Raw genomic sequence first — 24467 nt, forward strand, 5'->3', positions numbered from 1 at the left:
CCATTGATTACCCTCCCTGTACCCTCCTAAGACCAACTCTCCCTGTAAGCCATTTATTACCCTCCCTGTACCCTCCTAAGACCAAGTCTCCCTGTAAGCCATTTATTACCCTCCCTGTACCCTCCTAAGACCAAGTCTCCCTGTAAGCCATTTATTACCCTCCCTGTACCCTCCTAAGACCAACTCTCCCTGTAAGCCATTGATTACCCTCCCTGTACCCTCCTAAGACCAACTCTCCCTGTAAGCCATTTATTACCCTCCCTGTACCCTCCTAAGACCAAGTCTCCCTGTAAGCCATTTATTACCCTCCCTGTACCCTCCTAAGACCAACTCTCCCTGTAAGCCATTTATTACCCTCCCTGAACCCTCCTAAAAGGAACTTTCCCTGTAATCCCAACACTAACTCTCCCTCTAACCCTCACGCTTCATGTAGCCTTACAGCTCACCATACACATTAAAGCAGAAGTAAATCCTGAAATATCCTCCTTAGCTCCAACAGTTAAAAGCCCATGAGGTGGGGGGCGTGGCCTGGCGCAGCATGTGAGAGGACGTGTGTGAGAGGAGCTCCGCCGGACCGATATCCTTCACCGCTAATCCTGCAGCCCTTCGGGCACGATAATCCTTCCTTCACCTCCCGCACACCCGCGGCACCGACCTCCGCATGTCTCCGCCGAAGAAAGGCTCTGAAGCTGCGGCAAAACTGGCTGCATTCCGGAGGCTGGAGAAGGAGGCCCCGATCCAAGATGGCGCCGGCCCGTCGCTCGTGGTGGAGGAGCCTGAGAGCCCTGCTACATCCAAGGTTTTGGAAGCGATCGCTACTTGCCAGACCATGCTGACTACTAAAATCGAGGAGGTGAAGGTAGATATATCTTTGATGCGTCAGGATATGCAGAAGCTGAGGGACAGAGTTGGTGAGGCTGAACACAGAATTAGTGAGGTGGAAGACTCCCTCCCCCCATTGCAAAGCTCCTCAGACAGGCTGCAGCAACAAGTACACCTTATCCTCCAAAAGCAAGATGACATGGAGAATAGGCTGCGCCGCTGTAACCTGCGGTTCATTGGCCTCCCGGAGGGCTCTGAAGGTGCTGACCCCTCATCATATTTGGAACAATTGCTCACTCAGACTTATGGCAGAGAATCCTTTTCACCCACTTTTGTTGTGGAACGTGCACATCGCCTCTCAGGGCGCCCCCCCCCTCAGGGTGCACCCCCCCGCACGTTCATCGCTAAATTCCTGAACTATCGGGACCGAGATGCCATATTGCGCCTGGCCAGGGTTAAGGGGAACATTCCATTTGGAAATCACAAAATAGCGATTTTCCCCGACTTCTCTGCTGAGGTCCAGAGGCGCCGCAAGAGCTTTTTGGAGGTCAAACGCAGACTGCGTATCAAGAATATCAAATACTCCATGTTGTATCCGGCCCGTCTTAGAGTGGAGGGCGAGGACCGAGCCCACTTCTTTGAGGATCCGGAAGCCGCCATCTCCTGGCTAGAAGGACTGGAAGCTAGAGCCTGACCACCTTGCCCTGGCGACTTCATGATACTTTCTCCCTGATGGCCTATACCTTAAGCTGCTGCAAGGGTGGAGGAGGGGTTTTGTAGATCCTGTGGAACTCAAGACTTTGCATCCCCCTTCCCCCCCCCCCTCCCCCCTCATTTTCCTGCACTATTGCTCCTGTGTTTGACCGGCGGAGCGCCCTAGCTCCACAGATGGAACTGATTTCTCTGTTCTCTTCCTATGGACTTCCACCTGCCCATAGGCTTTGCTACCCAGCGATACACCTGTTGGTTTTCGCCCCCTACACCCGCTAAGGCGTGTGTTTGTGCCCAACTCCCCTGTTGCCCCCTGCGACTTCTGCTGGACCTGGGCCCCCGGGCCCCCTTGTTTATTCTATTTGTATTTTGCTGTATTTTTGCTGCATACCTTGGGGGTCCCTGGCCTCCTGATCTTGCTCTTTCCCAGTCGCATGTGGGCCTGTTCTGGTTGAGGCACTTGTTTGGGAACATGCCCGCACAAGTTGGGGTTGGTGCAGGGCAGGGAGGGGGGATTGGGGTGTTACCATTGTTTATGGTTTATATTTGGTACAATCTCTATACTGTTTCTGTTTTATGCACATTGACCTCAAGTAATAATTATTTGCTCTTTTGCTGCCGTTTATCGCCGCTGGTGTGTGACCGTGGACTTGTTGGTTCCGCGGCCTTACTGCCTGAGATCCTGGGAGCCTCCGCTCCGCGCTCTGTACTACCCCTGCCATGGCCGCATTGAAATTGTTGACGTGGAATGTCAGGGGTATGCGTGATAAGATTAAACGAACGGCTGTCTTTAATGTCCTACGCCGTGTACGGGCTGATATTATAGTTCTGGTGGAGACACATTTGGAGGGCCGTGTACAACAGTCCCTCAAACGTCCCTGGGTTGGTTGGGTGCAGCACTCTGCTTATAGCTCACACTCCAGGGGTGTGGCGCTACTGGTGGCCAAATCGGTACATTTCCAGCTCCTAGGATCTCAGGTCGACCCAATGGGTAGATATGTTTTTCTCAAAACGTCAGTCTATGGGGAATTGATGCTACTGATGGCTTTCTATGTGCCCCCCCCTTACTCTGCTGTGATTATTATGGAGGGACTGGCGTTTATGGCACAGAGCCCAGGGGCCCCGGTGATCTGGCTGGGTGACTTTAACAATGTGATGGACTCGGGTCTGGATAGGTCCGGTGGCGCCTCCCAGGTGCCGCCGGGGTCGTCCCCGACCAGGTTCTCCCGATTGTTGGAGAGCTTTGGTTTGGCCGACTCTTGGCGCAGCAAATACCCCGCGCAGCGCGCGTACTCCTGTTTTTCGGCTGCACACCACTCTATGTCACGCATTGACCTGATATTGCTGTCTCGAACCCTGCTCCCCAGGTTACTGACGGCAGGCTTCGCCCCACGGACTCTGTCTGATCACTGCCCTTATTGGATACTGTTGTCCTTGCCCTGCAATAGACCTCCCCCGGCCTGGCGCCTGAATCCCGCCTGGCTCCCCTTGGTGTCGGATGGGAACGACATTGAGGGGACCTGGACACAATTCTTTTCTGACAATGAGGGCACTGCCTCCCCGGCTGCGGTGTGGGAGGCGTTTAAACTGTTCGCCAGATCCACTATGATTTCCAAAATCAAGGCTGTTAGAGCGCGGGCTGCCGAGGAGATCTCCAGGGCAACGTCAAATCTAATTGAAGCTGAACAGGCCTTTATGGGGGACCCGACTCCGGCACATGAATCTCAGTATAAATTGACCTCTAAAGTCCTTTCCCAACTTGACTACGAGAGGGCGAAATCTAAGATGTTTTTTCAGAAGCAGAATCTGTTTGCACATGGTGAGCGGGCGGGGAAACTCCTCGCATACTTAGTTCATTGTGAGGATAGGCCCCCGGTAGTTATTACTTTGAAGGATGACCTGGGTAATGAGATCGCTGATCCTGCTGCGGTGACACAGTGTTTCCGCTCATTTTTTAGTACTCTTTACACCTCTAGGGCTCCCGCTGACTGCACTGACATGCACGACTTTTTGGACTCTATTGACTTTCCCACTTTGACACCCGACCAGTTGGCGACCCTCGAGGCACCCATCTCTGTGGAAGAGATTGCAGCAGCCGTGTCCAAGTTCCCTAGGTCTAAGGCCCCCGGCCTGGACGGCCTCCCGATTGAATTTTTCTCCCAATATTCGGAACTCCTTTCTCCTAAATTATTGGCTTTGTTTCAATCTCTATTCAAAGATGCAACCCTACCCCCTTCTATGCGGGAGGCGCTAATTGTGCTCATTCCCAAGCCGGGCAAGGATGTACACGCCCCAGAGTCTTACCGTCCCATCTCTTTGCTCCCAGTAGACACTAAAATCCTTGCGAAAATTTTATCCCTCCGCCTTAACAAGGTGATCCTTTCACTCATACACTCGGACCAGGCCGGGTTCATGCCTGGGAGGAACACCTCATTTAACCTTCGCCGGTTATTTATGAATCTCCAGGCACGGCACGACGGAATGGGTGGCAGGGTGGTGGTCTCATTGGACACGGCTAAAGCATTTGACTCGGTAGAGTGGCCGTTTCTGTGGACCTGTCTGGACCGGTACGGCTTTGGACCTAATTTTATTAAGTGGGTCAAACTTCTATATAGCGCCCCGGTAGCTAGGGTCCTGGCAAATGGCTGGCAGTCGACCGCCTTCCCTTTATCCCGTGGCACTCGACAGGGGTGCCCCCTCTCCCCCCTGCTGTATGCCCTGGCCGCGGAACCTCTGGCGATGGCCATTAGAGCACATCCCGGGATTCGAGGTCTACGTAAGGGACCGTTGGAGGAGAAGATCAGCATGTATGCAGATGACACTTTGTTATATTTGGAAGACTCTCGGGAATCCCTACTCACGGCCCTTTCTTTAATTGAACGGTATGGACGATTCTCCGGTTTTCAGATAAACTGGGATAAGTCACAAATTCTCCCGCTTGACGAGAGCCCACAGGCAATCACCCCCGCAAGCCCAGCCCTACAATGTGTATCCCGCATTAAATACTTAGGGATTCAAGTGACAGCTAACTCAGCAGATTATGTCCCGGATAACGTTCAACCCCTGTTCCCTCTGCTTAAGGCTAAAATTCAAGTATGGTCCAAATTACCTCTGGGAGTGATGGGTAGAGTCAATTTAATTAAAATGATTCTCCTTCCCAAAATACTTTATGTTGTATGGCACTCTCCTATTTACCTGCCACTCAAGCTGTTTAAGCAGATGGAATCACTCCTCAAGACCTTTGTTTGGGGTGCTGACCGGCACAAGATCTCCTGGCGCAAGCTCAAGAATCCTACAAACCTAGGGGGATTGGCCCTGCCGGATTTTAATCTGTACTATCTGGCAGCTCAGTTGTCCCAGTTCTTTCACATAGATAAAACGGATAGAGAACGTTTTTTGACCCTGCTCTGCCCTGGGTGGGCTCATCCCCTCGGGGACCCCCTCCTAGTTATCCTTAGGGGTGTCAGGGGCTCGCCGGAGCCCTTGTGCCCCAGATCTCTTCTATACCACTATTGTCGGATCTGGGAGGTGGTAGCGTCCAGGCTTCGGTGCCCTCCATTTCACACATTCACCCCTCTGTGGCATAACAGCGCATTACGCGAGTTCCTTTCCATCCCTGACCTGTCGATATGGAGCGGGAGGGGTATTCTTCTCCTTAGCCATATCTCCACGACCACTGGTCTGCGGTCTTACGAGGCCTTGCAGGATCAGTTTGCGATCCAGGGCCCCATGCAATACAGATACTTACAGCTCTCCCATGCCTATAGATCTCAATTCCCTGATGGCCCTCCTGAGCTAGAATCGGTTACCACCCTTGAGATTGTTAAAAGTACAGCACCCAGTCACCTTATTTCCATGTTCTACTCTGAACTTCACACACCTTCCTCGACCACCTTGGCTTTTGCACTTAAGACCCGCTGGGAGCGCAGTGTGGGGGCCATGGAGGATGAGGACTGGGAGGATGCCCTGGAGACGTGCCGCAGAGTGTCGCCAAAACTGTCGGATCGCCTAACTCAGACCTTTATAATACACCAGGCTTATCTCACCCCACTTAGACTGTCCAAATATCACCCTGACTTGGTCCCTTCTTGTCCTATGTGTGGAGACCCTGACGCCTCCTTCTTTCATCTCTTGTGGAGCTGTCCCCAATTACAGACTTTATGGCAACAAGTAGTCACATTCCTCCATGACAAGATGGGGTCTCCTTTGCAACTCTCCCCTACAGAGTGTCTCCTGGGGGTTTACCCAGATGGAGAAATGCCCAAATCCACTGTCATATTTCTTCAGGAAACTTTGTTTATAGTACGTAAACTGATAGCCAGGAGGTGGATGAGACCTACTCCTCCTACTCTAGGTTTGTGGATTAAGGAGGTTAATAGTGTCATCCCATTTCATAAACTTTTATATAAACATAGGGGGTGCCCTCAGAAGTTCAACAAGATTTGGGACAAATGGGTGCAGTGCCCTGATACGGCTCGGTAATGCAGTGGGTAACTATTCTATGTTGACCGCCCCTGGTAAATCAATATTTTCTGTTCGAGGGTTGGATCGACGGAGAGCCACTGACTACTGTTTTGTTTTTTACTATGTCTGTTCTGTCTCTCGGTGCTGATCATTTTGTATATTTGTATTTTTGTACCCCAATGTGTTATGAACCTGATTGCAGTTTCAATGCACGGTTTATTTTTGTATTGTACCAAAATTTCAATAAACCTCACTGTTTTGAAAAAAAAAAAAAGCCCATGAGGTCCCTCACCGGCTTCTTCTGGGTGCCAGTCTTTAGCTATCTTGATTGGCTGACGTGGGATGATGCAACTCCCGCACATGTGTAAGAGTTCCGTCAGTCTGCCACAGTGGCGGAATGTATATGGAGTTGCGCATGTGCAGTTCAGTGTACATTCTAAGGAAGACTGCAAGCAGGTAGGTTTACTTTATTGCAAAAGAGACATTGAAAGTCTCTTCTGCAAGAAACAGCTTGCCGGCTCTCAGTGTTTTTTTTTTTTTTAGGTTTAATCTGGCTTTAAAATTACAATCCTCTTCCCGTTAACCTTCAAACTAACCCTCCCTCTAACCCTAACCCTACCATAGCCATCAGGGCTGCAGATAAGGGGGTACTCCTGGCCTTCTGAAAGAGGCCCAGACCAGCCTTGTGCACCATAGGTTTCTTCCTGCTTTCCAGCCTCCCTCCACCCTGACAGTGCAGCTGGCTACCCTCCTCTCCTTCCTGCCGGCAGCTGTAAGCACACAATAGGATCCTTCAGGATTTGAGAGTGGGGGAAGGTTTCAGTAAATATTATATATTTACCAGCCCCTTCCTTTCCTGAATGAACACAATGTGTGTTCCAATCACTGTGTTCATTCATAACAGAAGCATAGTAAACTGTGTTTATTTGGATGGGGGGGGGGGGCACTCAGGTTGGCTGCATAGGGCCCTGTGGTTACTAACAGCAGCCCTGCTAGCCATACAGGGTTTAAATTTCCTGCTGAAATTCCAGTCATAGGTGGCCCTATTGGCACCATCTGGCTCAACAAACACCAACTGAAAATTCAAGGGAGCCAGGTAGAAAATTGTCAGCCAAAAAGCTACCGCATCCAGTCACATGCAGTCACTGTTTGGGTATTCAGACAGCTGCAGACGCTGTAGCTGCCTGAATGGAACAGCCTATTTAGCATTATTGAAGGGTTAAACGATTTCTTTTGTTCAAATTGTGGAATGAAAATTTGCATCTATATTTATATTCTAAAGCTGGAACTGTTTTTTTACTGCTTGTTTACATACTACTTCTCCTGTGCAGGGATCCTCTGCTCCGTACATCAAGCTACCGATACATACTCGGCACCAGAATCTACGGTCTCAGCAATACTGGTATAGCAAATAGCAAAAATAAGCATATCGCTGTTCTAATTACTGCGGATAGAGGAAACACCTTGGGCCCCAGGGCAGAGAGAATCCTAGGAGGGATTAAAGGCCACATTACCCCTAATACCTGCCAGGACTAAAAGATGTTTCCCCTGTGTTCCCATAAACCTGATTTATGGTAGAGATCTCGGCGTATTGAAGTATACTGAATATAAATTTTGGCAGACAAGTAAACATTATTTTATCTGGCCATATGAACAAGCTGAAGAAAGTTGTCACCCATCATTACTAGACACAAAGCAAAAAATAGGGGAACAATGCATATGGCAATCAATAGAAAGAATTCCAAGCTTAGGCGCAGTATGTTCTGGATAACATTAGTAGGTTCATTAGCGGGGATGATACATGCTTGGTACACTCATGCAGTTATTACTCTACAACACAGCTGTCGATTTACCTTCCACGTCTTTACGAGCTACCCCGGGGCTGGGAGGAGCACCTTGTTAAAGAGAGAAGATACAAAGATTGCAGGAACAGAAACTCCAGCAGGAACAAAATGGACAGGGTAAGGGGAACACAGGAACAGAAACTCCAGCAGGAATAAAATGGACAGGGTAAGGGGAACACAGGACCTGATAAGCCTCTTTTGTAGTTTGCTTAGGCCGGCCATACACTGTTCGAATCTCGGCTGGTTCAGCAGGAACCGGACGGGAATCAAACTGTTAATGGGCAGGCTGAATGTACCAAGTCTATCAATTTGGGTACAACCAGCCTGCCAGATTCCCTTGCGATTATCACTAGTGGGTACTACAGCCACTAGCAATAATCATGTTTTTTTTCCTGGCACTGACAGCTTCCCTGCCTTTCCCGCCAGGAGAATACAATTGTGGATTCCCTTGTTAGCACTGTCTGTGTTGATGTGGGAATCGTGCAAATTTCTTTCCTGCAACCTGTGGTTGCAGGAAAAGAATTTGCACCGTGTATGGCCAGCCTTACAGTCTCTTTTTAATTTTGCATGTGTTATAAATGAGATCGGTAGGAAATGGAAGTGTTGCAATTTGTATTATTACACAGAATTGAAGTATATCTAAAGCCAAAACATTTTCATTGATTTAAGAGGGCGAGGGATTAAACCCGCTGACAGTTTTTTTTTTTGCCATCTGTGTTATGTGGAAGATTTCCTTTCACTTCCTGTCCTGTAGACTCAGCAGGAAGTGAGTTCCCAGGACAGGTTTCTAACAAAAGGGAAAAACTGAAGAGAGAACACAAGCGCCAGACTAAGTGTAGTATGCGTGGACATGTAATAGAAAATGGTAAACTGGTACTCACAAAAGTAAGACATGATAGGCATATAGCATGAAGCACTATGGCGCATCAGTCATTTGCAGGAAGAGACGTCTGGGTGGCAGCTGTGGTTGGTGTACTCTGCTGGATGGCGAAGGTGGCTTCCGACGCTTCCTGGAGCCATGGAACGCATAGGGAGCCAGTGATGACGGCACTTCCCCAATGATATCCGGGAAGTAACATCACCGGCTCCCTGGGCATTCCACGTATCCAGGAAGCCTTGAAAACCCACCAGCGCTATCCCGCAGAGTACACCAACCACAGCTGCCACCCGGATGTCTCACTCTTCAGATGACTGATATACCACAGTGCTTCATGCTCTATGCCCATCATGTCTTACTTTTGTGAGTAACAGTTTACCATTTTTCATTAAATGTCAACACATACTACACTTAGTCTGGCGCTTAGTCTAAGCGGTTTCTTGCTTATCACAGAGCTGCCCCACTCAAGCAAGACGATGTATGGACTATAAGGACATTTTTGGAACTAACCACTGATTTTAACCTATTGCTTTTATTATCCTTGATTCTGTTGACTACTTCAGGCTCATTATGACTTGCATCATTGCGCCAATTCTCCCCTCTTGTTCTAAGAGTGTTTCTAACATAAGGGAAATCATCCTTTCTTAGACAGTAGTTACAGAGACAAGTGTCCCCATTGGAGGATTTGCCCTCTATTCCTGTTCTGGTGGCAACTAAAAATGTTGGAGTTGCCCCCCTACTTCTATCCCCTATGACAGTGATGAACAAGAAAATTACAGGGCGTAAATCTCCCCCACAGAGACAAACAGCAATAAAAACCTGACAGTTGTTCTCTCCACTCCAAATCTAAAACAAAGTTTTTCCTTTAGTTACACTTTGAGACTATTTTAGATGACCGATATTAAATATCTATATCAACTTTTAAAAAATCTGAAGCTGCCAGGGATTATATGTAAATAAGCTAAACTTCTAAATCAGGACACCTAAAATTATTTTTTTCTTGACTAATAAAAAGGTCACAGCAGGCACTAAGTAGAGAAAAAAAAATGACAGGTTTAATTTAGGATTCTTGGGAACCCTCCTGTGTGTGCCTATAGAAAATGCTGAGGATTAAGGCCTCCTTCACATGGTGTTTATTTGCACTCAGCGGATTCTTGCGGCTAAAATGTCAGGCGTATGCGATCATCAGTGGACGTAGAGCTTGTACAAAGTAATGACAGGCTGACAAAAGCCATCGCTCTTCACATGTATTTTCACACAATGCAGTTACTTGTGGTTAAGAACAGATGTACGATCTTCGGGACGCATCTTTCTGCATTCAATGGTCGATCATCCAACCCAAAACCGCAGGTACCCACTGAGTTTGCAGATATATGCGAACAGCGATGGCTCCTCTTAGCCTGTCATTACTTTGTACAGGTTGAGAGTCCAACGTGGCTTGCATACCGCTCATACCAGCCACAAGGATCCACTGATTGTTGCTGCTGTAATTTAGTGTATGCACATGAATTAAATCAAAAAATAAGTTGCGCATAAAGTGTCATCAAATAGTAAAAAATAATTTATTAGTGACAGTTGCACTTACAAAAATGTCCATATAAATATTATATATAATATTACTGAAAAACATGTTGCACTATCAATATAAAGTGCATAAATTCATGGACAATGAATCAATTAGGGAAACATTCATATATATCAAAAACTGTAAATAAGAATGCGTTAAAAACATTCATTAATAGTACAGTAAAGTCCATCAGAAAAAAAAAAGAAATTAGAGAAGTGCTCTTGTGCCAGAAATAGGATTTATGACTTACCGTAAAATCCATTTCTCTGATGTTCATTGACGGACACAGCTTCAGATCTTCATAACCATTGGGTTATACTGCCCCCTACAGGAGAAGGACACTAGGCAGAAAAAAAGTCTGGCTATGCCCATGGGCAGTCCCAGGGGGTATACTCCCTCTCTCTGCTATAGGCACTCAGTTTTGTTACAAGCAGTGTCAGAAGATTGACAACTCCACAGAGGGGTGGTTGCTGTGTCCGTCAAGGAACATCAGAGAAATGGATTTTACGGTAAGTCAAAAATCCAATTCTCTCTTTCGTTCATTGACGGACACAGCTTAAGATTTTCATAATCGTTGGGACGTCCCAAAGCAGTGTTAAACATGAGGGGTCGGAACAGCAAAAAAATTCCCAAGACTAAAACAGTAGCTAACCAGGCAACAGGAGCTCAACCAAAACAACTGGGGCCCACCTTAAAAAAAACAATACACCCTCGAAGAGGATCAGGTCTTCTCAACAGCAGCCTGCAAAACCTTGCGGCCAAAAGAAGCATCCACAGATGCCAACACATCCACTTTATAAAACTTTGTGAAAGTGTGCACCGGCGACCAAGTGGCCACCTTGCAAATCTGCGCCACTGATGCCTGATGATGGAAAGCCCAGGAGGCACTAAGTACCTGAGTAGAGTGTGCCTTAACAGGGAAAGGAGGACCCTGACCCTTGATGGATTAGGCCTGAATCACTGTCTGATCCATTTGGAAATGGTCGCAGAGGAAGCGGACAATCCTTTCTGAGGCCCATCCGTGAGCACAAAGAGAGAGTCTGACTTCCTGAAAGACTCTGTAGCTGCCAGGTACACCCTAATTGCCCGGACCACATCCAAGGCATGAAAGCCAATTTCCTTCAGATGTTTAGGTCTGGTACACAGGGAAGGCAACACAATGGCTTCATTCAAATGAAAATCGAACACAACCTGAGGAAGGAATGATGGACAGAGGAAAAGAACCATCTTATCTCTGAATCACCAGGTAAGGTGAACGACAGGATAACGCCGCCAGTTCTGACACCTTGCGCACAAAGGTGATAGCCACCAAAAAGTTCATTTTCTGGGACAGCGTAAGCAGGAGAAGATTCTCATAGGAGGCTTCTGGAGAACCAAAAGCACCAAATTTAGGTCCCAAAGCAACGGAGCCGACACTGTAGGAACCGAATGTTGGACAACCTGAAGAAAGGTACGCACCAGGAAGTGTGTGTCCAAAGGTCGTTGGAAGAAGACCGCCAAAGCAGACACCTGGCCCTTGATGGTACTCAAGGCCAATTTCTGTTCAACCCCCCTTTGAAGGAAGGTCAAGATCGGAGTCACCGAGAAGGAGCGAGGATGAATTCCAAGAGACTCACAACATGCAATGTACGTCTTCCACATACGATGGTAGATCCTCCTAGAAGTAGATTTCCTAGCTTTTAACAGTATAGGAATCACTGACTAAGATAAACCTCTATCCTTCAACTCCTGGCATTCAACTGCCAAGCCATCAGAGCCAGCGACTGTAAATCAGGATGGAAGATCGGTCCTTGGGACAGCAAATCCTCCCTGAGAGGAAGCTTCCAAGGAATGTCAGCGACCAGCCGCACCAGATCGGAGGATCCCTTGACCGAGCCACAAACCTCTGCTCCTTTCTGTTGAGCCGAGACGCCAACAGATCCACCTTGGGGTGTCCCACTGGAGACACAACTGACAAAACACTTCTGGACGAAGGGACCACTCCCCTTGGTCCAAAGCCTGTCGACTGAGGCAATCCACCTGCCAGTTTTCCATCCCTGGAATGTGTATGTCGGAGAGGGCTGGAAGAAACCATTTTGCCCACCTTAAAATTCTGGCTACCTCCAGAGCCACCAGGACACTTCTTGTGTTCCGTTGGTGATTGACATAAGCCACAGCTGTGGCATTGTCCGATTGGATGCGCACTGGACAACCCTGAAGACGATTTGTCCAATGGTCCAGACACAGTCTAATCGCTCGGAGTTCCAAGACATTGATCGGTAGTCTGGACTCTTCCAGCATCCAGATCCTCTGAGCAGAATGCTTGTCGAGGACACCTCCCCATCCGGACAGGCTGGCATCCATGGTTACCACTGTCCAATACAAGGGGTGGAAGGATTTGCCCAGCCTAAGCACGAAGCCCCCATATCAGCGACTCCCTCGTTCCCCGACTCAGCCAGATCTGATTTCCAGAGACTGCGGAGTCTTGCCCCGTGGTCAGAATCTCCCTTTGCAGGGACCTTGTATGGAACTGTGCAAACGGATGCGCCTTGAAGGTAGACACCATCAGGCCCAGCACCTGCATGCAAGTTCGGAGGAATGACCATCTGTTGGGCAGCAGGAGATAAATTGCAGACTACAATTTCTGGAGTTTTTCCAGAGGAAGGAACACTGACTAAGGCAGAGGTCCAGAGTCAGGCCCAGGTAGTCCAGCTTTGTGGACGGAACCAGGGCAGACTTCTGAAAATTCAGAATCCAGCCAAACTCCAGCAGAGTTTGTATTGTGATCTCCAGGTTTTCTACCAGAGCAGAAGGAGACTCTGCTCGCAGAAGGAGATCGTCCAATAGCACAGTACCGCAATCCCCCATTGGCGTAGCAAAGCTAGCACCAGGGCTGACACTTTTGTGAAGACCCGAGGAGCAGAGGTGAGACCAAAGGGTAACGCCACAAACTGATAATGCTCCTTTCCCACAGCAAAGCGGAGGAAGCGCTGTTGACTGGCACATATTGGAATGAGAAGGTAAGCATCCTTGAGATCGATGAAGACGAGGAAATCCTCGACGTAGGGATGCCACCACCGTGCAAATGGACTCCATTTTAAACTTCTACACCCGCACAAAGCAGTTCAGCGCCTTGAGGTCCAGGACTGGATGCACTTTGCCTTCCTTCCTGGGAACTGTAAACAGGTTTGAGTAAAAACCCTGAAAATGTTCCAAAGTCGGAACCAGGACAATCATCCCTTGATGCAACAGGTCTTGTACAGCCCCAAACAGACCCTGCAAGTGGTCCGTGGACAGGCGCAAGTTGGAAGGGAAGAACCTTGCCTGGGGACAAGAGCGAAAACTCGATCTTGTAGCCGGACAGAATGATTGGTGGACCCACTTGTCTTGCACCAGGGAAGTCTACGGGTCCAGAAACCAGCGAAGATGTCCCCCCACCCATGATACGGTTGAGGGCACACCTTCATGCTGAAGGAGCCTTGTCCGCGGGTCTTGAGAAGCCCGCTCTTGGCTTGCCAGAACAGGTTTTCCAGGACCCTCCAGAGGAGGCTCTGAAAGGCTTCGAGCCCTTGTCAGTCGACTCAGAGATGAAAAAACTTCTTATGAGCCAAAAAGGAAGGCCCACGTCTACGACGAGGTTCCTTGCCCTTAGTAGCCTGCGGAAGAAAGGTACTATTCCCCCCTGTGAGACCTTTAATGATGTCATCCAGGGTAGCTCCAAACAGCCGATCTCCTTGAAAGGGAAGATCAGTCAAGGCTTTTTAGAAGTCTGGTTGGCAGACCAGCATTTGAGCCAAAAGACATGCTGAAGGACCACTGCCAAAACAGAGAGCTGAGCCACTAGGGGAGCCGCATCCAAAGAGACATCACAGATAATCTGCAGCCTTTGGACCAGCTGGTCCGCCAGCTCAGCAAAGGCTGGGGGGAGCTGTTCTTCCTCCAGTTCAGGGCGTAAAAGCTTAGCCTACTCGGTCAGAGTTTGCGACACCAGGGCAATGGTGAATACCGGCCTCAGTGCAGAACCAGCCAGAGTGTACAGTGAAAGGATCCAGGAGTCAGCACCATGGGTTGAGGAGTGGCTCCCACCGCCGAAATCACCGCCCCCTCAGGGCTCCACTGTCATGGCCGCCGCTATTTTCAATAGCAAACCACCGCAAAATGGCCACCGGACTACACAAACATGGCTGCTGTGAATAGAAACACACAGGCTACAACAAAATGGCTGCACTACGAGGCTTACAGGGACCCAGGAGGGAACCCAGGCTTCAAGGACAGACCCAGGCATAAAAGGGGGTCCTGGTAGGAGCCCCTACCAGGTACAACCCCCACCCGAATAGTCGATCGTCCGGTCTCTGGAGGTGCACCCCCTCCAGCCCCCATCGCCGGCATAGTGCCCTGTCCCCACCTAGGAGGTGGACCAGACCACCCAAAAAGCCCCAACATAGGGGAAGGGGGGACAAATGACAAGGGGGGGTGCCTGATGGGAAGGAGGGGAACTCGGGGGTCCAACCATCCCAAAACCCTCCAGAGGGAGGGGGGAATAGCTATTCACCATACCAGGAACCAGGAAGGCACCGCTCCAGACAGAACCCCCTCTCCATCGAAATGGGGGGGGGGGGGCTGTTGGCCAGGAGGAATGCTGCGATTCGGGCCGAGACCAGGTCGCATGCGACATCGAGAGGCGTTTAACTCGCAGGCCAGCCCCCATCCGGTGGGGCTATGTCGTGGCCAACCTAGCGCGAAGCTGAGGTCTGCGTGCGCTCGCTGGCCAGACTGGGGGTGACCACTGGATCTAGATTATCCAGCCCGGCAGCTGATCATAAATCTCACAGGAAATTTCCAGGCTAAAAAAAACTTCTATCTAAAAAGAAAAAAATGCCAGGACCAAAGATCCCAGCAAGGAACTAGGTCCTTACTCCTGACTAGGCAAAAATAGAGTGCCTATAGCAAAGAGAGGGAGTATACCCCCTGGGACTGCCCATGGGCGTAGGCAGACTTTTTTTCTGCCTAGTGTCCTACTCCTGTAGGAGGCAGTATAACCCAATGGTTTTGAAGTTTTGAAGCTGTGTCCGTCAATGAACAAAGGAGAAAGTTAATTTAAACTTGTGTAATCCTTTATCCCTTGATAATGTTCTTTTGAGTTGCTACAGCGGTGACTTTATTACACCCACTGGGGTGTCTGCATGTGATTGATTGCTTTATATGCAATTTTACTCGTGCCTTCTTTTAAGTAGTTTTAACCTTCATTAAAAAGCCTGGATTTTTAATCACTACACTATGAGTTCCTCATTTGTCTCTCCCTTTTGCTGAGCCCACTGTTGAACATCCTGGTCTTATGGTAACCCATCCTGGAACCTTGGCTCCTGATTTTCAGCCATACCATGGGGATACACGGATAAAGTGCAGCAAGACCTCAATTTTTGGGGTTAAAGTAGCTGGTAAGCGGCTTGAGAATTGGGTGTGCACTTTTGGGTGTAAAGATTGTGCTATCCACACTGAAATATGGATTTTTGTTGATACACAAGTTCAAATGAACTATTTGCACAAGAGTACTTCTCCTCTTTTTTTTTCTAATGGACTTTACTGGATTATTTATGAAAGTTTTTTAACACTTTCTTATTTGCAGTTTTTGATATATATGAATGTTTACTTGATTGATTGTCATGAAGTTATGCACTCTAAAATAGCACAACAGGTTTTTCAGTAATATTAGTATGCACTTGAATTCCCATGTGAAGGAGGCCTGAATGTTAAAGCTGTAGGGACGTCATTTTTCCATATCATAGAAAGCGCACTCAAGCTATCAAAATCAAGGAATTATAGGATTCTACAAAAATCAAGTTATTCTGCACTTTCACATTGAGCAAATATGTAATTTGCCTCAATCCTCCCGATTTACAGCCAAGCTGGGCTCTAGGTTTGTCCTGGGGTTACAGGTACTCCATATGTTAAACAGATGGAAACACACACACAAAAAAAAGAAGCTTTATGAACTTTTTGGGAGGTGGAGAGGAAACATTAAAGGGAGAATAGAGGGAGACTATGATGGGACAATGTTTTTACCTCCAATCTCTTTCCTAGCTGGTGCTGGACTCCGAGCACCTGATCCCAGAAACATGAAATTCAGCAAAAGGAAAGTACAGTAAAGAGACAGTCAGCAGAAAGAGCAGTCAGAAAAGTGAATGGCGGATACAATGGGTCATACGTCAGTTACAAAGCATTCCACAAACACTTTTTTTTTGTTTACAGGGTCACAGCACCAAACGGGCATTTCAGTTCTTGGCAGATGCTGGAAAGTAATGCTAGCTACACACAACCCAAATTTCAGTTGATTCTTACTGAACTGCCTGAAATTTAGACCATGGGTGGCCCTAATGACACCACCAAGCTCAACAAAAGTCTATTTAAAAACAACTGAGCCAGATGGAAAGTTGTTGGCCATGGCATTCAGGCAGCGGCGGGTGCTGTGGCTGTCAGAAAATAGCCAGCATTGGGGTGTCTTTCATCCATGTTGTTTAAGTTGGCTGTAGAATATTTTTTTGCTCAGCCAACGGACAGAACGGAAAAAACCCCAAACAAATAATTTCCTCCATTTACATAAGCAATCTGGATGGAAGAATCCTCCCCACTGGGACATTGTATTCTGACAGCGGAACTATCCAACATTCCCGTTTGACAGAATACAATCTAACAATTGACTTCTGTTAAACAATAGATGTGCACACATAAATTGAAATTCTGCCGCTCCCTGCTGAACCAGACAAAATTCAATCCATCTATGGCCAGCTTTGGCATGGGTGGGAGAATGAATTTATTTCTCTCAATCAATCTGTGTGGCGGAACTGGAGAAATTTAGGAATGCATGGCTAGCCAAAAACCACCAGTTTTTGAATCTGGGTGGTGACAAGTCTTGGATTTCATGATTCCTACTAAGATATTCCGTCTGTGAATGGATGCCAGGCCCACCATTGTCTGAGTAGATGCCTCCAACATCCAAGCAGAGGGTGGCACTTTCAAAGACTTTCAAAAGTGGACCGCAATAGGGGAGCATTAAATCTAAACATAACATTTCTCCCCACTGGTTTGTAAGAAACGGTTAGCCCTGATTCACACTAGTGTGGCTTTGAAACTGTGCTACTTCATTGTGATTTCAAAGCTTCAGATTGGTACGATTTGCATCTCTGATTTCATTGCAGCTTGCAACTTCATTTAACAGAAGTATATGCAAGTTGCAATGAGATGTAGTACAGTTAACTTTTTGAAAGTCGCTGCCACAAGAGTCGCAGCAATGTGAGCGGTTCTATTGTCAATAATGGAGTGCGACTTGTCATGCAATTAGGAATTGTCAAATCGCATGACAAATCGCACTAGTGTGAACAAGGGCTTATAAATAAAAAGACTTTCATGAGAAGCATCAGACAGCACACTCACACTCCTGGTCAAGAAGTGCTGTCACCTTCAGAGAGGTATTTCTGGGGTGATATAAAACTCCAAGAGCTCTGAGCTCTGGCTCTCCATTAGCAGCTTAGAAAGTAGCACCCTATAAAGAATCTTCCTTTCATGTGATATGTACAGTATGAAGCCACAATCAATTTACTAATAGAAATAAAAACGTATGTTGAGCAAGGAAGGCAATCAAGCATTTAGAAATTGAAGCTAAGCATCTGATTGGCTACAATGGTCAGTACATTTTTTTTTCCTATAGCAGCTGTTTTAAGCCTGGTACACACTGGAGTTTTTTCCATTCCATTGAACGAACAAAAACTGTCAGCTCCGATCGGAGCCGCTGTACTAACGATCCGATGTTAGTACAGCGATCTCACCCACTGAGCTGTTGTATTCTGACAGGGAAACGGCCCAGATGACCAACCCCACTCCCCTGCCAGCACACTCCTATGAGCGCTCTCCACCCACCATTGGCTGAGAGCACTGATCAGGAGTCGGTCGGCTGCTGGTTTTCCAGCATGCTCGTCCTGCAGAAGCCGGCCAAACAGCCTACTCCTGTCGGACCGGCTGCCACACACATGGTTTTTATTGAATGAGCATGTGGTGTCAAAACTGATCTGCACAGCCAAACACAACTAATACAACAGACAGTGAATGTCTCGGTAATTAACTTATCAATGCTGTGACCTACCTGATGGTGGAGGAGGACGCTGAGGGGGTGCCGGGCGGGCTGGTGGAACACCGGGTCTTGGAGGAGGGAGCCTCTTTGGTTCTAAGGTGAGAGCTTGCTCTTTCTGTTGTACTATTGGCTGGAAGTCCACTGGAGATCCTACAAAAATAAGAATATATGTGCCTTTAACATATTTTATACATGTTATTTATATGTAGCCTCCTTTGACACCCAGAAGCCCTAAGACTGCTGCTGGGTGCCACCATATTTGGATATGATGTCAGCAGCCTAAAAGGTAATGTAGGGAGGTGAAAGGAGGGCCAGAGGAGCTGGGCCAGCATAGAGTAATTAGAACCTCCCAGAAGAGGAGGCAGCGGCTATGTAATGCAAGGAGGGAGGTGGGCTGTGCAAGAGAATTGACTCCGTGGAGCAAATTTCATTGCAAAGGCAAGTGAAGAAAAATAATTTATGGAACAGAAAAATACTGCAAGTATTTAAAATACTTGACTTGTCTATGCTTTTACATGCAAGTGTTCTTGTTCAATGTGTTTATTCATTTTACAGTTGTAATACAGGTCTCAGTGTACAAATAAGGTAACCAAGGATACGGTTAACAAATCATGGTACTTACTATACACCTGAGCAATACCTGGTATTTTTCTAGGTTGGTAAAAGGGTCTGTTTATGACTTATAAAATGTTTTTACATCTAAAAGGACCCAACACGGGGGAATATGATCACATTCCTATAAAGCAGACCCCTGGCATTACCATTTTATTCCTCCCCCCCTTTCCCCCCATGATCCATAGATATCAGGAGGGGTCCTTATGGGAATGGAATGCAGCGCTGGCTTTGCATATTAAACAGGAATTCCACAACAGTCCCCAACTGGCTGGGTTTTTCGTCTGGTCTAAAAAAATACCCAAAGACGTGAGATAATTATTGCCCAGTCCGTCTGATGACCATTCGTTGGATAAAACTGTAGGTTTATGGAGAATGATGCTGCAATCATTCAGAATAGGATTTTCCAAACAGTCATTACGGTTTCCCCAAGATAAGATACTGTGCTTAAAGGGTAACTCCAATTTCATGGGGAAAAAAAAATAGCAAATAAAGAAATCATAATGTAGCGTATACAATTGCGACACAAGTCTTACTGTAATTGAAGGTCATTAAAAATAACCTTTCCTTTTCAAAAAGCAGCTCTGTAATTTTCTGAAAATGCAATGCAATATGGCTACCTGGAGCTGTTCTGTACACAGAATGTATACTGACCACACCCCAGAAAGATAATTTCCTGCTTGTGTGATTGGCTCACCAATTTTCCCAGAATATGTGATGTGATGAACACTCGCGCCAAAATTAATGGTTGTGTGTGAGGCGGAGTGCAGACGTGTCTGTGAGGAGCTGCGAGAGCGCGTGGGTGTGTGAGAGAGCCCGGCGGGGGACTCCGCCCACTTCACTACCATCTGTCTGCCCGACTGACTCACTGTGTGCTCCGTCCTTCACATGGCACAGAGACGGCGGGGAGGATCCAGGACCACCCGGGTGCGGACGGATGGGACCCCAGCTGGATACCTGCCTATAAGCCTATTTGACACACTTACCGTACGGTATTGGGGGTCAACACTTTCTGGTGAGTGTGAATGCTTACACCATATTTCACGTGCACGGTGGGTGACACCACTACTGCACATATTTTGGAAGATCCACCTACCATTCCTGACATAAGAGGAGTTTCTTTTTTTGGGGTTTTGGTGGCTTAAACGCTGTCACAGCACCACCACTATTTGGACCTTTTTGGAATTTTTTTCATTATGGACACGTAGCATCATTACGCTCTTTTTTTACGCTTAATTTTAATGCTCCATGTTTATGTATTGATTATATATCTACCATTTGGGCACAGGTTTTTTTCGCTGCATCGACTTTAGGAGCACTGTATGTGTTGTTTTATGAGTATTGCACAGATATTTATTGATTCACCGCTATATTGCACTGCATATAAGCACTTTATATTGTTTTGGGGATGCACATTAGATGATGCACTTTATATGATTAATATGTTTGATATGTGATATAGCATAGGCCATATGCTCATTGAATTTTCTCACGATTAGTAATTACATTGGCTTGGCCATTAGGCTAATTACTACCCACCCCCACATCACATTTTGATTTATTCTATTTTTTTTTTTTAAAGACATGCGCTGTTGGTAATATTTTTATTACATCTATCTCAATTTTCCCAGAAGCCTGCCCATAGATACAAGTCAGATTTCTGGCATCTCCTGCAATAAAAATGTCATTTTTGGTGAGATACTTCCAATAGGAACACGTCTAAAGGAATGCAGGCCCAGCAGATTTCCTCATTAGAGCCCTGCAGGTGCACAGCTGGTTGATAATTAAGAAACCACTCCCATTACGGTGACGATACACTATATGAAAAATCGGCCGAAATTTGGTCATTTGGACAGTTCCTTCATTTTTCAGCCAGTTAATGGGCACAAATTGGTAATCGGTTGTGACATTTTTAAGCCAAAAAAACAAAAACAAAAGGGCAGGTCTGCAAATTTTCTGGCAAACGAACAATAAATTTAAAGGTTAATGTGTTTCTCGTCCAAACTGTTTGCACTAGGTATGTATGAAAAAACTAACAAAAAAATGATTTATTTATGTCCATTGAATGATCTATTGGTCATTACATGATGGCACGATTGCTTTCTCTCACGGCCGAGTGTTCATTTTTCCAAACATGAGTTTGAACGATTTTTTCTTATAGTGTATGACCAGCATTAGACTCACTTTCCCACGTGGACACAGACAAACACACAGGGATTTCTTCAGAATAATAAAAGGTTGGAATCTGTAACAAAATGTGTTAAAATCCTTGCAATGTACAGAGATCACCCAGAGGGAAATGTTTGGTCTCAACAAAAGTGGAATTACACTTTAAACATTGGTTGTCGGAAATTCAGACTGTCATCTCTTGCTTGCAGCTAACAAGGATGGCCGCTAGCAGACCAAAAAGTTAAATGGATCTGTCCAAAGTTCAAAGAATATCTTTTATTGAAGTGGCTGGAAGTAAAGCTATGATAATAACCTATTTTGTAGTTATTTTTTGTGACTTGTACAATGTGCTTGGGGGAGGAGGGGAGAAGCACAAGGCAGGAGAGCAGGAAATATTGCTCCTAAGGGGCAATAATGAGCCTCTCTAGTAATCACATGCACACATTGTTTCCAAAAAATATCAGAAGCAAAGGATCAAAGTACTGCACATGCTCAACAGCACTGGTGCAGGACTTCAGGGGGTTCGGAGACTGAAGAAAGGATAGTCAAGTATCTCCTTACTTGCCATTTTGGGGAGATATCGGCTCATGTACGGCCACCCTATGGTGACCCCAAGACAGGGGTTCAAACCAGACATTTTCTCATGGATCAGGAAATGATCTCCCCTTTACGGACTGGGCAAAACTGATGGCTATTGGTGGTGGGAGCAATGAGATGGGTACGAAAATATGTCCCATTGGTTATGGCTACCATAGCTGTCACTCTCCAACTTCCCACATTAACAGATAGATTTGGCTGGCTGAGAGCTACATACACATTATATATATATATATATATATATATATATATATATATAAAAAAATATAACTGTTGGTGCTATATAAATCCTGTATAATAATAATATATATATATATATATATATATATATATATATATATATTTTTTTTTTACAGCTACTGTCTTCGTGCTTGAGGCATTAAACACAAGATGTCACTTGGAAACAGCTAACCCTGCAGAGTGTTGGTTTGGGGTCATGTGACCTGAAGCCGGCACAAGTAGGTCATGTGATCTGCAAGGTAGAATCAGATTCTCGTAGGAAAAGAATTAGCCGCACATCCAGGGATTCCAATAGGTTTCAAATACCTTTATTTCCAAAAAGTTGCAAGTGATGACACCAAAGACACCAGCATAAAGTCTCGTAGACGCGTTTCACACATACATCTTGTGCTTAATCATTACAATGACTGTAGCTGACTATAGATCTTAAATAGACCGCCCCAATGAAAACAGGTGTACCGGGTGTGGTGACAATCAGCAGTTGTGCACAACTCAATTAATCACCTGGCCTCAGCCCCAAAGGGCATCTCAGTGGTGATTTAAATATAAAAATCAAGCTGAAGTTCCAGCCCATCGTGTGTACCGTGAACTCACCCATACACACAAAGACCTGGACCGACAATCACATAGAAAAACGTTTAAAAAAACGTGTAAAAAGTACCAATGAAAATCATTGGAAAAAATGTAAATACATACAACGTAACAAACAGAGAAAAATAATGACTATAACAAATGTAAGAACCTTTGTATAGTATGTGTATGTACCTGTATGTCGGTATACACCCACACATACCTGAATACACTTCCTACATGAATATACAAAAATAGGTACATAAAATCATTGTGTCTTCCATATGGTGTACTATCACCACAGAAGGATGCCTGAACTCGTGCATCCATGTATACATTGCAAGGAAACTATCCCCAACACATTAACCATGCGGACACACGTAATCCACCTAAAAGGAGAATAAACCATAATGTAAAGTATACCCAAAAAAATAGTTTGTGGAAATGTGCCCATACAGAAATGTATGTGGATAACGGAACACTAGCATGATCATAAATATGGATCTTATAAAAATACTGAAAAATACATGGCATAGAGCAATGTGAAAAAAGAGGAAAAAAGGAACAGGGAAAGGAGAATAGGGGAGGGGAAAGGGTGAGAAAGGGGGGGGGGAGAGAAAGAGGGGGAAGAAAAAGAGGGGAGCTGCCACAACACATGACTGGATATGTTATCAGATCTAAAAAAGGTACCTGGATCGTAGAATGGTGGGGGAAAGGCAACCACTAAATTTACTCATAAAAATGGCTAACATTCCACTCAAAGTTGAGTCCGAGAGGGATGCGACTCTGCAAATGGAAAATCCAAAATACTTCCTTACGGCAAAGGGATCGAAAGGCATCGCCCCCTCGCTTAGGTGTCCTGACCTTTTCAATGACTTGAACCCGCATGGCTGTTTTATCCCCATTGTGGCACCCATTAAAATGTCTGGCCACATTGGTGGACAAATTTTTCTCTATGCTATAAATGTGTTGCTGGAACCGGTCCCTGAGCCGTCTCGTGGTCCTGCCTACATATTGCATTTTACAAATAGCACATGTGATTAAATAAATGATGTAACTGGTATTGCAATTGAAGAAGGAACCAATGTCATACACTTTATGACTAACGGAGGACCTAAAGGTGGTACCATTCTGGATATGACCACAACAGGCACATCCCACAGCCCCACACTTGTAATTCCCTTTGCAGTGTAACCATGTAACTGATTGGGGAACCTTAGTGTGGAAAAAGCTGGGAGCCAGGGAGCACGCTAGAGATGGGGCTCTACGTGAGACAACATTCACCCCTCCCTTCAAGATCTTGGAACAGATATCGTCAGAAAATAAAATAGGCAGATGCCTGTTGAAGATCTGTTTTATTGTGTTAAATTCATTACTGAAGGGGGTGGAAAGTGTAAGCTGGTAACTTTTGTTGGTTCGTGGCCGGGTGTCTTTCCCAATTAGAATCAGATTCTCAGGGGAGTCTTCATTCACTTTTATTGAAGACAGACCTCTGTGCCTCAGTACACTGCAGGAGATTTCTTTTATTTTTTAAAAGAAAACAGGAACTGTTTTTTTAATCTCAAAAACGCATATCAACTTCAGACAGCCTCATAGGAAAAATATGTAGGCAAGCGGTTCACAAGGCCAGTAACTCATTCCTCGCACTCAGGGCTGCAGCATCTTTTTTTCAATTTTTTTTTTTTTTTATTTAACCCCTTCATGCCGAAGGGTAAAAATTTTAAATGTCTAAGCACAATTTTGCAACTTTGACACGTGTTAGTAAAACCGTACATATCGTCACAACTACTTGGTGTATCCAGGTGGATTATACCTTGTTTTTTTCAGGACAAATTGGGCTTTCTTTTGGCGGTAAATGGTAATGGATATCATGTGATTTATTTTTTTATT

The 24467-nt window shown here is 46.1% G+C and overlaps 1 protein-coding gene across 7 annotated transcripts in view; it reads right to left on the reverse strand.

Moving 5' to 3' along the window:
• The window catches only part of SYNJ1 (synaptojanin 1), a 241674-nt gene that overhangs the window by 24040 nt on the left and 193167 nt on the right, over positions 1-24467 (reverse strand). For 5 of the 7 annotated variants that reach the window (XM_082247651.1, XM_082247652.1, XM_082247650.1 and 2 more), the window contains 3 exons: positions 18402-18539; positions 16328-16366; positions 7851-7892 (listed from right to left, as the gene is read on the reverse strand). In XM_082247651.1, coding sequence (XP_082103777.1) covers positions 7851-7892; positions 16328-16366; positions 18402-18539 — 219 coding nt within the window. The remainder of the gene's footprint in view (positions 1-7850; positions 7893-16327; positions 16367-18401; positions 18540-24467) is intronic. The other 2 variants (XM_082247654.1, XM_082247653.1) reach the window with 1 other exon arrangement.

Source organism: Pelophylax lessonae (genome assembly GCF_965119305.1).
Source record: "Pelophylax lessonae genome assembly, chromosome: 2".
Classification (NCBI taxonomy): Eukaryota; Metazoa; Chordata; class Amphibia; order Anura; family Ranidae; genus Pelophylax; species Pelophylax lessonae.